General features: G+C 39.2%; 2 protein-coding genes across 12 annotated transcripts in view; one reads left to right on the top strand and one right to left on the bottom strand.

Moving 5' to 3' along the window:
- ephb3b (eph receptor B3b) overlaps window positions 1-2,060 on the top strand; it is a 49,062-nt gene extending 47,002 nt beyond the window's left edge. For all 9 annotated transcript variants that reach the window (XM_088394675.1, XM_088394677.1, XM_088394671.1 and 6 more), the window contains one exon: window positions 479-2,060. In XM_088394675.1, the coding sequence (XP_088250801.1) occupies window positions 479-587 (109 nt within the window). In that variant the 3' untranslated portion in view covers window positions 588-2,060. The remainder of the gene's footprint in view (window positions 1-478) is intronic.
- The window catches only part of mfsd8l1 (major facilitator superfamily domain containing 8-like 1), a 240,800-nt gene that overhangs the window by 90,181 nt on the left and 134,185 nt on the right, over window positions 1-16,434 (bottom strand). The window contains exon 22 of one of the 3 annotated variants that reach the window (XR_015862205.1): window positions 7,729-8,293. The exons of the other annotated variants lie outside the window; for them this stretch is intronic. The gene's annotated coding sequence lies outside the window, so the exon portion shown is untranslated. Of the gene's footprint in view, window positions 1-7,728; window positions 8,294-16,434 lie in introns of those variants that run through there. 3 annotated transcript variants of the gene reach the window in all.

Here is a 16,434-nt window from a genome sequence, read left to right as displayed (position 1 = left end):
ATCACCCGACAGAAATCTTGTGCATCGAAAACGAAAAATGAAATGGAACTGTACTTATTTTTGAAGACCTCAATCCATGATATTTTGTCTTCTACAATTTCTCTATTGGGCAAGAAACACAAAAGGAAAGCTTTCAGGCATGTCAGGCTGTTCTACATTTCATCTGCCTAACGGAAGCTATACTTGCGATTTAATCATTAGCTGCAACTTTCTGGCAGTTTAACTCTTGCTTTTTTTTTGCACACCTGCCGAGCAACGGCAGCATGTTCCCGCGTTCCCCGTGTTGTTGACTTAAACTGAGCGAGGTGTTTTATGGTGATGACAAAGATGGTGAATCATCCTGCCTATGTTTACTTGGGACTGAAATTAGATTTACAGTTCACCGTTTGAAATGTGATGTTTGCTTGATTTTATTTTTTTATGACTTCAACCACCTGCACTCACTTTCCCTTCTTCCTCTTTTGCTTTTTCCATTCAGAGACTTGCTGCGGATAGGGGTTACATTGGCCGGCCACCAGAAGAAGATCCTCGGTAGCATTCAGGACATGAGATTACAGATGAACCAAACACTTCCTGTCCAGGTGTGAGGAAAAGACATCCACAGTGGTGCAGTCTCAAGACGACCAGTTTGAGGAAGGAAAGGGGGAGGAACCGTGCCAGATCGAGCCATTGGAAAAATCCAAGCTGCCAGACCCATCTCTGTCAATTAGACACTACAAAACTGACTTGCAGTGCCTCAAACTTGTTTACTCTTAGTTTTTCACCACTACTACTTCCCCGTTTTATGTTATTCATCATGTGCATTTTTCTATTCAATCACAATTTGTGCGTGTTCTGAAAGAGGAGTCAGTTTACACATCCCGTTTGCGCTTCACAAGCTCTGGTTGTAGGCTGACTTTGCATGATCGTGTGTTTTATGGAGCTTGGCTTTGGTAAGTAAAATGTCACAATGATCCTGATGTGAGAGCCCCCTTCCCTCTGCCCCTAAACCCAGCTTTGATGGACATAACCAGTAGCAAAGAATTAACACGCTGGAAGGCAAAAGGGGACAGGGGACAATTCTTTCCCAGAAGTTGTTTCACTGTGCATGTGTTTTTCTCCATCTTCATATTGAAGGTGTGTTATCTAAAAGGGCACTTGCTAAGGAAGGGTGAGGTACTATGACGGACTCAAGTAAAACATCAGGGTTCATTATGGAGGTCTGTCAAATGCTTGTTCAAGGACAGTTGCACTCTTGACCTGAAGGAGGGTTTTTATGAGATCAGGATCACATGCTCATCAACTGGTTCATTTTTTTTCCTCTTCTTTTTAGTCCATATTGAACTTTTCCCTTTCTTTTTGACATTATTACATTTTAGGGAGATTTGTGGTTTTCAAATGGCTGGTCAAACTGAATTACCCTAAGTGGACTCTTTCTGTGAGACGGGGACACAAGGTGTGGCAACACAATAGACAAGACCACTAGGCCTTTTCAGTGTGTGTGTGTGGGCGCGTGTTTGCGTGTGTGTGTGTGTGTGTGTGTGTGTGTGTGTGTGTGTGTGTGTGTGTGTGTTTGAGAGGACGTGTAATTAAGTGTGCTTGGATGTGCAGGTGTGTCACGTTGCACACAAGTATACTGTACAATACAGCTTCCGCTATTTGCCACTGTGGAGAATTAACGCATGAACTGAACCATGACGAGGAGCAATTATATCTGGAACAATTATGCTATATTCTGTGGACAACTGTTAAAAACATCCCTTTTTTTATGGAATCACAAACTTTGGAAAAACATATATATGCATAGAAAGTATGCAGAGGAACCCATTATGGACAACTTTCTACTTACTAGTACCTGGATTCAGAAATAATCAAAAATATTGTTTTAATTTGTTGACATCCTTCCCTATGTATTTATTTGTTCCCCCATCCCCTCTCCCACACTTCCCTACCACCACTTACCAGATGGCTCGCAAGACCATTTGGAAAAGTGGACTTGAAACAATCAGATGGAAACGCAAAGAGGGTTCAGCTGATGATGATGATGATGATGATTAAATAAATGACATACGTATACAGTACATTGCATATTGTATTTTTGTTGTCGTTCCAAACCGCCAGTTCGTGTTTTGTAAGATCCGTAAGATAAGTAGTAGTGAAATAACAGATTTTCTAGCAATGTGAAATAACGACTCGGAGTGTGTATAGTCAAACGAAATAATTAAAACTACAAATTCATGTTAGTTAGAGAAAATTCATCTTCCATATTCTTAATATACTGACATAGAAGCAGTGCTTAGTCAAATGATAAATAACCCCCCTTTTCAAGCTACTTTTTAAAATCAACTTATTTCATGTTTATGTAGAAGCATACAGTAAGTGGTAGTAGGATTTCCATACAAGGATCCTCCATAAACTTCAAAAGAGGATCTTCAGCACTGTCAGAAGAGAAACCCATCGGTTTTGTCTGTCTGGTCCATTAATGCTTCTAACCAGTCTGACTTTGCTGGGACACAGTGAACACAGACTTATGGCAGGCTGACCTATCATTATCTCTCTTCATTTCCTGTCTGGCCTGCAATCATCCTGTCTCGGCTCAGTCTTCTGCAGATCAACACCCCTGGCATGCAAACTACCAAAACCTGCAGGCTCTGCCGTACTAAATAATTGCGTCAATCTCATACAGACCATTCAGGGAGTCATGGTTGTCAATTTCCAGACAGTGTGTTCTGGGTGAATGCATTTGTATGTGAATTTTACAGAAGATGTGCATTGATGCAATGTTGTGATGTTAGTGGCCATGCAAATGTCTGTCCTGTATAGATTGTTGTTAATAGCCACAAAGGAAATTATGCAAATCAACCATGTGATTCCTACTTTACATAACTTCATCTTCCAAATCCTGCCACACTAGTGCACTTCAGGGCTTTTCGAAATATGTTGCACCACAAAACAATATTATCAGTTGACATCATAACACTACTCAATCAGGTTCAATGCTACAAATATAAAACCAGTGTACAGATTTTCAGCTAGTGCTTCCATGGTGGAAAAGGTACCAAATGACTTCTTCATATCATACTACTGCAAGTGAGACGAATACAATCCATCGATTGGATAACAGTATTGTCAAGTGTAAACGGGAATTAAATGGAATCCTGAAATGCGCCTTTTGTTGTCAAACAGCCACATACAAATGTGAAAGAACACAAAATGCTGGCTATCTTCCATATGGTATTTGCGATGTGCTTAGTTGTACCTTTTCTACTTTTTTGGTGCATTGGAAAGATGGCCAATGCTGTTATAACAAGAGAAAAATCAGGATTTAAAATTCTAAATTGTGGTTTGGCAGTCTGAACTGTTCCATGGTAGAAACATGGCCCTTTACTATGTGTGTAATCTAATAAGACAAAATGGACAATAATTAAGGGAGGCAAAAACATGTGTATGTAGTATTCACAGCAGCAGACATGCTCTGGAGTTTGCATGAACATTAACTCACTTTCACCAGAGATCATTTGGATTCTGTTATTCTCATAGGCAGTGCTTGTAAGATTTAACATTGACAGAAAATATTTTTTCTCTTTTTGGTAACAATTCTGGCTGCTGAAAAAAATGATGGGCCTGTGTCTGACATTATTTATACCTTAAATTGAGTGAACATTTTCAGCATAGCCTCAGTTCAGATTCTGATGACTACAAGTCATTTTCTTTTTGTCCTGTATTTCATTTAACACATACTGCAAATGTTTCTCAAACATTTTCACATTCCACTTGGGTGTCTTTGCTTCAATTGTTGGTTTTAACACGCAGTATATGTTCCAAACTTTGTTTTTTTAATTTCCATATAAACTTTTTGGTACAAACCATAGGAAGATGGGATATATTATAAAACTGTTGGAGATAAATGTCCTCTTTGAGATTATTGAGATTACTTAGATGATGCAGACAAAATGAAAAAAATATAGGTGATGCATTCTTGTAGAAATATTTTTAAATTACTCTTTTGTTATTAAATTATTTTAAGAAACATGACTCGCATTCCTGACTATTCTTGTAAAACTGATAAAAATATATTTGTGTTATTTTATAGGCGTAATTTGAATAACTCGCAAAGCACTTGAGTTTCACTCATTTTACTTGACTTGAAATTCACGGCATTGTGTCGTCAATTAACCTGATGACATTTACAGTTAAATGAGCTGTAAAAGAACATATAAATACATAGAGCATATAGTTCAATAATACAACAGGCACCTTCTGCGTAGGTAATCAATCTCGGCAGTACTTGGATGAGGAAGATGGCAAAGACGATTTCTCAAGCTGTGGCAATAATGGAAATTTTTTTGGGGTTTGTTTGAAATCCGCAGTCTGCCAATAAAGTGCAACACAGGCTTTCCCTGTATTGTATTTCCTACCCACCAATTAATACGAGCTAGTCTCCGAGGGCACTGAGCCAACGGTTTTGTTTCTCAGCTAATAAGAGAAAGATGCTCAGATCATAGATTCTTCTTCATCCAATCCTTGCCTTGTCCCCAGGCTCCTGTCTTCTTCCTCTCCCTGGCCAATTACAGAAAATATAGCACATTGCAACTTTTGGCCTCAACACATTCTACCTCTTGATGTACAACGTAGATTCTTTTTTTGTGTGTAGCATTTGGCAGAAAGAAAAATACCATATTTGAGAGTTTCACAATCTCAACGTGATGGATAGTACTTCTTTGGAGGAATTGATTCATTTCAAGCAGCATTATGTATTTTGGCAGCTACTATCCTGTGTCCTGACAGACAGACAATAACATGCACATTGAGATTTGCAAAATACTCTATTCTTTCTTGCTAATATGTCACCTTGCAGTAAATATATTGTAGGATGAACTGGTGCAATGTTCATCTATTGACATAGTGTCACAGTATAGATTCCAAGAAGGAAATTATTGATTGTGTGTTTCATTAAAATATGTCATATACTGTAATGTAGGATAAAATGACTGGGATGTCAATAAGGATTAATTTCTAATCCTCGCTCAATCAGAGGGACAGTATTAGCATAAATATCAGTGTGCATGAACATGCCTAAACCCATATGTCGGTCAGGATGATGATCAATGTGAAACAGACACACGGTAGAGATGCACACCACTACACACTCCTAATCATCTCTCGAGCGACTTTGCCTCATCCTCCCCCTTACAAGCTTCACACAACAAGCTACGTTTTCTTCCCCTCTTTGCACTTTTGCAGTAATCCCTCTCTTTCATTGGAGTTGGGCACAGCTAATTGGTCACGTCTGTACGGTGACACAGGGACCCGACATAATTGCCGGACAAATAGCAAGGTGTTTAGCGTTGGACTGCTCTTGGCTGAGCTGTGCACAGACTCCAGTCGACTGGAAAACCCAATTACCGCTCCGACTGCACAATTTGCTAATTGGCAGGAAGTCCCAACAAAGATTTACTGAGTGCATATCTTTGTTTTCATTCATTATTAAAGAACTCCCAAACTGCTGAAAAAGAAAGTATAAATGAATTTATTACCATGAAAAATAACACTAAACAAATGCATCTTAACCTGACAGCTTGTGCCAATACACTTTCAAACTTTGCATTGCAATGACTAATAATTTACTCACACACTTGCAGGCATATACACAGAAACATCCATTCGAACAATGCTGTAATGTGAAAATGTCACAAAGACATTGAACACATTTATTAATCCTAAATCTCCCCGAAAAATATATCTATCTAGCTTTCTTAGCCTTAATTGTTATTAGCATAATCAATGTTGACAGATCAGCAAATGCATATGGCTTTCCTCACTAATTTGATTTTAAAAGGTCCCACTTTGGGGTTGAAAGCATTTGGATTTATTATTCCAAAACTGAAGTGAAGAATTTTGAGTGCGCGTGTGCATGTGCATGTGTGTGTGCGTGTGTGTGTGTGTGTGTGTGTGTGTGTGTGTGTGTGTGTGTGTGTGTGTGTTCAACACGAAAACATTTTAGCCAACAACCACTACACCTTCCCACCCACGCACTTAAATTGTTTGTTTTGTACCCTCTCCAGCTTTGACTTCGGTAACCATTTGAAAATAAATGTGTGGTGCTTTAAACAATTCATTTCATAGAGCAAGAATTAATGCATTACAAATACTTAACATTTGAAGGGAATTATATAGGACAAACATCTTGTGAAACCCTGTCATATTTATACTTATGCCCTCAACCATCCAAAAGGGCAGCAGACCTTTGCTGGTCCACATAAGCCACCTATTGTTGATTGTTTGGGTGCAGCTGCATGTTCCTTCTGTGAGATGGGTGATTACTATGTCTGCCAGAGCAGCGGGACAACAGTCAACACGGTCTCAAGCACATACCAAGCAGGTGACCTGAAGTTCACGGTTGAAGCTCGACAGGTGGTAAGAATGTGTCACATGGTTGAGGTACGATAGCCTCCAGGTACAACACGAGGACGTTCAACAAGCACATTAAAATGCTGCTGTGAGGAGATAAGACATCCTTGGGGCCCATTATTAAGATTAAAGACTTAATTTCCAGTAAACGTATTTCCAGTTAACGAAATACCAAGTATGACTAACAAATCATATGGCTTAACATGGAAACTCATTGACAATGGACAAACATGCATTTTACTTGTTACTTATGCTTTGTTGTAAGGATTTAATACATAATAAGATAATTGTTGTGCAATTCATCTGAACAGAATAGAAATATGTTATCCAAGTGGATATATTAATCTGTTTCTACTGGAGTTTAATCATTTGTTTAGGACTCTTCATTTTATGAAAAAACAAACAAACAAAGGAAGGTATTTCATATGTGGCCACATATTAGAAAAGCAACGAAATTTGCCTACAAATTTGGAATTTATTGAACCTTACTATGAGGCATGTTTTTTTTTTCTCACAGCCAAATAGCAAAAAAACAACATCAGATTCATTATGAAATGCATTACCACGTGGACACCTTCACCACACAAATGCATTGTTTCTACTCTGGAATTTAAAACTGTATAATTTAAGACAGAAATGCTGGGCAATACCCGAAATATATAAAAAGTATTTGTGAGGTAAAAGACAGTGTTTATTATTAATTAGTATAATAACTTTTCTTCATAACCTTTTTATTAGTAATTAGGATATTAGTTAGTGTATTAGAAGACAGTATTAGGGGTTTTAAAGTTAAATCAAAATGATAATTAAAAGTGTACTAATTAGGTTAATGTTTGAGAAAGCTTTAATTATAATAATTATATGAAGTGGCCTGTAAAGCGTTAAGCCTTTTGTGCATTGACAATTAATTACAAAAAACAACATTTTAGGGTAAGTGTTAAATTAAATGTTAGTACAGTAAATAGCCTGATCTACTCACACTTCAGAAAGACATTGGGGAGATTGTCATCTCAAGGTCAGTTTTCCTCTCCATTGGTGCCATCGGTAGGCATGAAGGTAAGGGCCTTGTTCCTGCTTGACATCTCATTAACTGCTCGTCGATATTTATCAGTCTTAATCAGAGCGGTGGCAGCTCCACTGTGATTACTTCCTGGGTGGGAAAGCAATCATACCTCATCCTCCCTGCTGTCCTTGATTTGTGGTGTGTTAAACAGTCCAGTATGGCTGAAGCAGTTTGTGAGCCCCATCCAACAAGAGAGTGGCGTTTAGTTTTAGTTTTACAATGACCTTATAATGTCTATGATGGATGGATGGATGGATGGATGGAGGGATGGATGGATGGATGGATGGATGGATGGATGGATGGATGGATGGATGGATGGATGGATGGATGGATGGATGGATGGATGGATGGATGGATGGATGGATGGATGGATGGATGGATGGATGGATGGATGGATGGATGGATCCATTCTTCCATGTACGTATGTCTACATACACTCATACACGTACATACATACGTACATATGGTACATCACAGATTATGCACGTATCTTATAAATTAAGAATTAACTGGCAACCATTAAAAATATGAGTCACACACTGATGGTAACACATAAACTAGCCATGCACGTCTTTTGTCAGGTGTCCAGTTTTGCCCCTTGAACCCACTAAAGACCTCTAATAAGGCCAAAGAAAAGCAGCCTAATGTCAAGTGGCAGCCAAACAAAGGTGCGTCCACGGGGGGCATCGGCTAATGTGCTAACATTCTTCTGGGGTTCACAGCTGTGTGGGTTCTGAGGCCAGAGTGGTGGGTTTTTTTTGGTAGCAGGTGTCAGCTCATTATAGTCTCAGCCTCACTTTTCAGCACTGTCGCTGACCTGCAAACAGTAGTTGCTTGGAGCTGCCATGAAAAAAAAGCAGTGACAAAAATGAATGTGATGCAAATACAGGGAGAAACCCAATTCTTTCGATAGGATAAGACGATACTTGACGAAAAGTAGGGCATTGTGAATTTTTTTTTCATATACTGTCTGCACTTGCTCTCATGCACTCAATCCAATCACATCCTTGGAGTCAGATGCTGGACCACTCACAGCCATTTGGTAACGGCAGACGTTTCCGATTGGACAAAAATGTGACCCCGCCCTCAGCCAGATATTGGAGTCATGGTGAATGGGGTCATACACAGGCCACATCATGATGCATTTTGGGTAAAGTCCTCTTCTTTTTTTTTTTTTAGGAAGGATGGGTAGGGTTGTGAAATAAAAAGTAGGACAGTTAGTAAACAGAGAAGCCGTCATTCTGCTGAAACGAGGCACAGATTTGAATAATCTAATTAGACATTCACGCTTTAATGGTAGTTGTTGGCCTCATGCTACACAAGTGAGTTTTGTATTTAATCGCTATAGCGAAACGAGCCTAAACACACAGAGCTCGCATAGCGCACATTAGCAAAGATTTGCATCAAGCCTAATTTAGCAGAGTGCACTATCAGGATGTTAATGGTGTCCAATAAAGAACAATAAAGGCTTTCCATAGTTGTGTAGTTACAGCCAGCAATTACCTCTCATTACATTCTACATCATTAGAGCCATCATAATAAACACATGGCAAGTGCTGGAAAAAAAGCTATGCACCACATATCTATACGTAGCTACATGCGTTTTATTTTTCAATTTATTCTGAGCTTTTCCACATTGTTAATTATATAATAATAACTGTATAGGCCTTTATTCGGCACCACGCCAATAGGAATAAACAAAGATAAATAATGAAAATGTATATCACAATAACTAAAACTTGGGCAAATTACGTATTAATGTGCTTTGCATATTTGTATGCATTTATTCATTTATTTATTTTTGGGTAAATTATAAAATTCCTTCTACTGATGCATTTACCATTATGACAAAATGTCTTGGTAACAAATTTACTAGGACAGTTGAAGTATCAAACTTATATTGGTTGTTGGTCTACGAAATCTGTGCATGTATTCCAAATAAGCAAAAAAAAAAAAGTTAATATAATGTAATCACTAAAAGCAAAATGTTTTTGCAGCTCACTCTAGAATACTGAACATATACATAGGACCTATGTTGTGGGTACATGTAAGATTGCATGTACATGTGTAATGTTGGTTGAATACTCTACTGAAACATGCATTTCTTGCAAGCATGTCTTCACAGGTGTTACTTTGCTGTGTGACACAAAACGGGTGACAGGTTTGGATGGGTGGGGGTGGTGGGGTGGTGGGGTGGATTCAGCCAAGCTTGACAAGAATTCAGGCAGCCTCTACTACACAAGCTACATTACATATGATAAAAACTGAGGCAGGGTGGCCCTTGACCAAATTAGGGCCTCGTGCAAAAATGTTGTGATTGTGACAAAAATATAAAATATTTATGTATTTTTTTTTTACATTTCATTTTCCAAATTACATCATTGTTGGATTTTATACAAACCTATTTTATGTTGCTTCTGCCTAACCCCATGGACTAATAGCAAATTGTCTCGAAAAGGTGGCAAAGGTTTTTTAGAATAGGGTGGACTATCCAGGACGTGCTCATCTTTGTCACATTCATCATGAATAAAATAATTAAAAATACACTTAATCCATGCTGTGCCCTGTTGTACTAAAGTGCGTCCATATACCACTTAACGGGTCACGTCTCATACCTCGAGGGCAGATGAATAGTACTGACATGGCAAACTGACATACCTTCCTGTTTAGACCTTCTAAATTGGTTTGAACTGCCGACCCTCTGGTCAACAGCTCAATTCTATCACTCTTAACTTGCTTCTATGAGTAGTTCCCATCATGTGGTTGTGTTTACTGGGGTGCTTGTCTTTCCCCAGGACATACATCCTCTCGGTGGGCTGGTAATAATCTTCAGACTTTATTGACTTTACCACGGACGATCATCGTCGCACACACACCCACACACATACACGAGTGCACACGTTTGCATCCCCTAACATAAGGTATTCACAAAATTGTCTATGCCTGTGCACATGATTCACCTTGAACACACTGACACTGGTCCTTGAGAAGCAAAGAAGAAAATTCGATCAGTTTGATGTTAGTGGAGAGAAGCTGTGATTAAGATGATATGCCCTTGGTGTGGTTTATACATGAAAAAGACACAAATGAGCACTTGAGGAAGTGTTAATTTCTTATAACACTTATCTGGTGTTGTTTTATGCTTTGAGCACTCCTTCATTCAATACCAATTTCTTAATCTATCTCCATCTGCCTCTCTTTTCTGTACGAAAGGTCAAATTGAGGTCATGTTCAGAAAGATCAGGTCTTGTAGGGTCATTTATATACCCTTGATCGAGATCCTCCAGCTACAGTCTCTCTCTCTCTCTCTCTCTGTCTGCCCATCCTGCTTGCATGTGGCTTAATTTATTTAACGAAGACTACACGTCATTAGGATTGCAAGTAAACAACACGGGATTCTACTCAATCTAAGCCACTTTGAGATATAAAGAAAAACTTTAACACGGTTATTAGCTGATGTTTTCTTGTCCGTGTGTACTGCCGTAGTGCAGCGCATGCTCCGCTCATATTAATTCATGAAGGCATCTTATAACTATCCGCTCAGTATTTATTGTTTATTTTATATAAAAAATTAATCTATTGAGTGTAACAAGCATTTAGAAGGGTGAGAATCAAGTCTTGTTCACCGATATGGGGGCGGGGCTTGAAATCTATCAATACAGGCAACAGTGTTATTGTATTTATTCACATTGAAAACAGGCTTGAATGGTCTTCCCACGTTGACTGAGATGTAGCACCAAAGGGAGGGGAATTCTGACTGTGATGAATAGCTTTCAATCAAGCTGCAAAATGGGTTCACACACCTCTTGGAGTGGGCCTCGTCGGATAATTGCCATTAGCAAGAAAGGGTAGTCGGATTTTTTTGTCAGGAAATAATTTAACTCTAATAGGATTTGTCTGTCCTACACATTAAAAAAAAAACATTTAACCTTGTAAAAGATTAAATGTCTTTTTCAACATATTTAAAGATGATTAATGTTCACCAGAGACTTTAGCAGAAGCTAATCTTAATTTGTGTGAGATTCCAAATTTGTTGGAGTTACAGAGCGTTGCTGACTAAGAATTTGGCAACAAGACATTTTAACATCAATCTGTGGAATTTAATCAAAGTAAAATGATACAACAGGTCAATTTGTTTTATTACACCATTGTATCAAGAATGAATGACATTTATGAGTCATTGGTGTCATTTTGAACAGCGTTGTCTGGATTTACAAAGACAACAAATCCGTGCACAGCAATTTGTGAGCAATATTCTAGTGCACGGATGTCAATATCCAATTCATCACCCTCTCTCAATGAATACACAAGTGGAATCATCTGCTTTGTTTAAAGCACCTACCATGCATTTACATTATCTGGTCACAAAGTGCTTTCAATTGGTTCACGAGTGCTTCAAAGGAACAACCAGTACACAACACAAAACCATTCAGCAATTAGTAAGACAATATTTCCTGAAAGTTATCTCGCATATGTTTGCTTTCAGTAAATAAATCAGCAAGCACATGCATGCGGGAGCTGCTGAAGACCTTCTACACTGCCATCATCCAGTCTGTCCTCTGCACCTCTATCACTGTCTGGTTTGGATCGGCCTCCAAACAAGACAAGCACAGACTGCAACGGACAATAAGGACTGCAGAAAAGATAATTGGAATCAACCTCCCATCTATCCAAGACTTGTACCTGTCCAGGACCAGGAAACGTGCAAGTAACATCGCTACAGACCCTTCTCACCCAGGTTGCAGTCTGTTTGAACTACTCCCCTCCGGACGGCGTTATAGAGCTCTGTACACTAAAACCAGCAGACACAGAGACAGCTTCTTCCCCCAGGCTGTTGCTCTGATGAACTCTTAGAGTCTCATTACTGTGCAATAACATCCTGCTCTCCACACATTTTTGAATTGTCTACACTGTTTGTACTATATGTCCTCTCTGCATCCATTGCAGCCTGGTCATCCTAGAAGAGGGACCGTCCCATCTGTGGTCTCTTCTCAAGGTTTCTCATTTCCCCTAGCTGGAGTTTTGAGTTTTTCCTTGCCCTCTTGGGAGTTTAAGATCAGGGGATGTTTGAGAATATCTGCCATTTTTCACATGTCCTGAGTGTTGTTGTGAGTCACCTAAATGTTGAACAGAGGCTGTGATTTACCGAAGTCAAATTCCTTGTTTGGCACGCTCAAACATGGCGAATAAAAAACTCTTGAATCTTGAATCAACTGAGTTGAATTGTCTGCTGGATGCATACAGAATATTCCGCTCTATTTGTGAGATTTAGTGCTTATACTACATGATTCAATTAAATATAATCAAATTGGTATGAATAAATAGCTACAAATGATTGTTTCTTTTCTGCGAATGCAGCGAATGCAGCGTATATAAAAATGCATTTAGGGCTATCAGTGTGTATTTCAAGGTGTCTGAGATCAGAATGAGGATAAATTCAAACGATAAATCAATGGTTTTAATATGATTGCCTAATGATCTATTCCACCTTTGAAACTCAATAGTGTATGGAACTCAATTTTGCGTCACACACTTTGCACAAACACTGGAGCGTAATCCATACGAGCCTCCTCGCAAGTGAAGCTTACTTTGCCCCAAAGTGGAATAAAACACGATTAATGATTTCAATTACTCTGACCCAGCATGCCATTTATGGTGCCTGGAGTCTGAGCAGAAGGAGACTTACTGCATAAAAAAAAGAAAAAAAAAAGCCGGTGGTGAAGGACATTTCCTGGGAGAATGATTCAGAGCGGAGGTTGGCCATTTTTGCTGGCTCATCATTGGAGGAACAAAACTTCTCATTGTATTGTCGTTTTCTCATTAAGCTTGGGAAACACATTCCAGGTTGGAGCTATTGATGCTGTAGCCTGCATGCGCTCTTGTGCTTCTCAGGTAACGGCTTTAAATGTAAATAACTTGCCTTGAGTCTTTCAAACAAAAGTCGTATTTCTAATACAAAGATCTTCCTCCAAAAAACATAAATAAATGATAAGCTCCGTATAGTTATTTGGGTTGGACGTTTACAGGTGTCAGGAAAGATATACTTTGACCTTAAAGGTGTATTAGTCAAATAACCTCGCAAACGTCCAAGACACATTGACACTATGCAAACACTGAATGTTTGAAGAGGTTGCTTCACAGGAGCTACTATTTCATTAACTATTTCTCACAAGGCTTAAGAAACCTCATTATATAGGTGGCAGGCCAAGAAGATGTGTTGAGATATCAGATCCTATCTAAGCACTGTTTTTATATCATCAAATCCACATTAGCTAATTAAGAGCCATGTGAAAATATTGTTCATTTATTTTTGCATACTTAGACATTTTGTGACTGAGTTGCTGATGGTGTATAGTGATCATCTCCTTGCCTGACTTCTTTGCAGGCAGCATGGATTCAATTCCCACTTTGTAAAAGTGTGAGTGTGAACGTTTGTGTGTGTCTATGTGCCCTGTGATTGACTGGTGACCGTTTGAGGGTGTAATCCGCCTTTTGCTGGGATAGGCTCCAACCCCCTGTGACCCTAAACAGGATAAGCGCTATAGAGAAAGGACGGATGGATTTTCTGACCAACACAAATCCCAGATTGCAAGCTTGGCTCGGGCACAGGTGTTGAGTGTAAGTGTGACCGACATTTTTTTACGAGAACGATACAGGTGTTGCTGGTCACGCTAAACCTCAAAGCCATGCCGCAGCCTTAGATGTCAAGGCGTGCCGATACCTGGGCGCAACACACAGGCACAAATCCCATTTACCAATAATTCCTCCTTTTCATGCAACTGACATCAAGCAAATGGAATAAAAGATAAAAAATACAAAACAAAATGTGTTAAGTGGATTCTTTCGACGCCTGTAATCTTCTTTCCTCGTCTGTGAAAATCAGCAGCGAGGTCGGACAGTAACAATGTCCTTTTCAGCAGCCGATGAAAGCGTTTCAAGTCATTCCCTATTCTGTGGGGGCCCTTTGTGCTACTTATCCACTTATTCAAATCTGTATAAATGGCAACGTGTCCTATTAGCAAGCTAAGAAAAGGAACTGAAAATGCTTTGATATCATAGTAACAAAAGTAAAACTCAACCTCTCATAACACACAAAATATCCTACACTGAAAAAGAAAATCAAGTTTTTACAATTACTCAAATCTCTGAAAACCTTCTTAAAATTCTGTCCTAAAAGGCCAAGCCACACTTACACAATGGCATCTGTCAAACAGAGACACCTTCCTTCAGATACAAGGAAAGGAATTCTTGCAGTATCAGCAAGACAGTAGCTCGATTTGACATGGTGGATGCGGAGTGACAGATGATATGAGAAAAGAGCAAGGCTGACCTGCCCGGTGGGAGGGCAGCATCAGGAGTCTGAGCATGTCAGCACCATATCCATCATCCCCCACATATTAGTGAATGCAAAAACTATGAAGTATAATTGCTAATTAGGCGAGGGCATGAACTTGCCTTGAAAGAAACTCCGAACATTCCTTGGCCCTCCCGATGGTGCCCTTCCACCCACGCCATTCGCCCAATCCCTCCTTTGACACCACTGAAGATAACTGCCTTCACCAACAGCTAGAATCCAAGGAGAGGGAATGAGGGACGGGGGTGTTTAAATTGTGAGATAGGGATAGCCATTCAGAGATCTTAGAAAGTTGCTAAACAAGATTAGAATTGGTCGGATTAGGGGTAAAAAGTAGCATTTTGCATGGATTGAGTTTGCTTGTAAGGGACTAGGAAAGGAAGACAATAGTTAGATTAGCCATCTGCTGCCTGTTATCATTAACTGGCTTAGGGCACCACGGTAACACCAGACGCCCTCCTCCCCACCCGCACTTTAAGCGAAACTTGTGTCACAGGGTGATGGAACTGAAGATAGCACTCGTATTTAGAAACATGAGTATTTTATGTGCATCCCTTGCCAGCCAACACACACTAATTTTGCATAAACTCCCCATGACACCAATATTACCCCGCCACCTCCAGCATCACTAGTCCCAATTCAGGGACACACAGTTTGACGTGTTCTTTGTCTGCCCTTTTTGTTGAGAAGATCAGGAATTTTGCATATCACTGGACGCCAGTTGGAGGAGACACATGGCCAACACTGGGATCTAATTCAAGTATTTCAGCGGTTCTCAGTGCTTGGAGAGGGGAGGTAGGAGAACAAAGAGGGCAATGTATTCAGTTCACTTGGGGCACTAATGCTGTTTTGATTTTTTATGGGGGTATGTGATGAGGAACCAGAATGAGGAACCAAACTGTACATTAGGTCAAGTAGATACCACGCTAGTGCTACACATTTTGGACCACACGTTAACACTTCTTCATGATATTTGTGTAAAACATTTTTTGAATGGATTTTTGATATTTAGAGCAGTAGAAATAAACTTTCCATAACTGGTAATGTTTCATGACATGTGTAACAGCTCTCCATACTTATTCTTTACAGCCAGCCACGTGTCAATTGTGCATGAATGTAAAATGAATGTCATTATAGAAGGTGGAATTAAATACATTGCAATGATAACATCACTCTGTCAAGTTAATTTAGAAAGCCTAATGATTAATAGTAATATTTTGTCACAATGAACAATGACATTTGCTTATGAAAGTACGATAGGGAAATTATGATGATTAAAGCTTTACATTTATCTACGAATGGAAAGGACACATGACCATTACTCCAGTTGGAGCATGAAATAAAAAGTGTTTACCCAAACTGTTGTTGTGCTTGGGTTTTCTTATCTTAACTTATCTTAAGCCACTAGGCCACTGAGAGCCAGAAGTCTATTCTATTCTATTCTTAACTGGTTTCCTGCAGCTTTTTTTTTTTTTTTAATAATTATATTTGTAGCATTTATTAGGACTGTGGGTTTGGTGCAATATTTCTTTCTATCCATATGTGAGACTGAATGCATAAACCCCAATGCATAATACTATGTAATTTGTTAACAAAAGCCATTTCTCTTTATCTTTTACCCTTGAAT

The sequence above is a fragment of the Syngnathus floridae genome, chromosome 13 (assembly GCF_059516105.1).
Source record: "Syngnathus floridae isolate MCC-2025c chromosome 13, RoL_Sflo_1.0, whole genome shotgun sequence".
Taxonomy (NCBI): domain Eukaryota; kingdom Metazoa; phylum Chordata; class Actinopteri; order Syngnathiformes; family Syngnathidae; genus Syngnathus; species Syngnathus floridae.
Note: the sequence above shows the minus strand (reverse complement) of the source record. Positions and strands in the feature narration are given on the sequence as shown.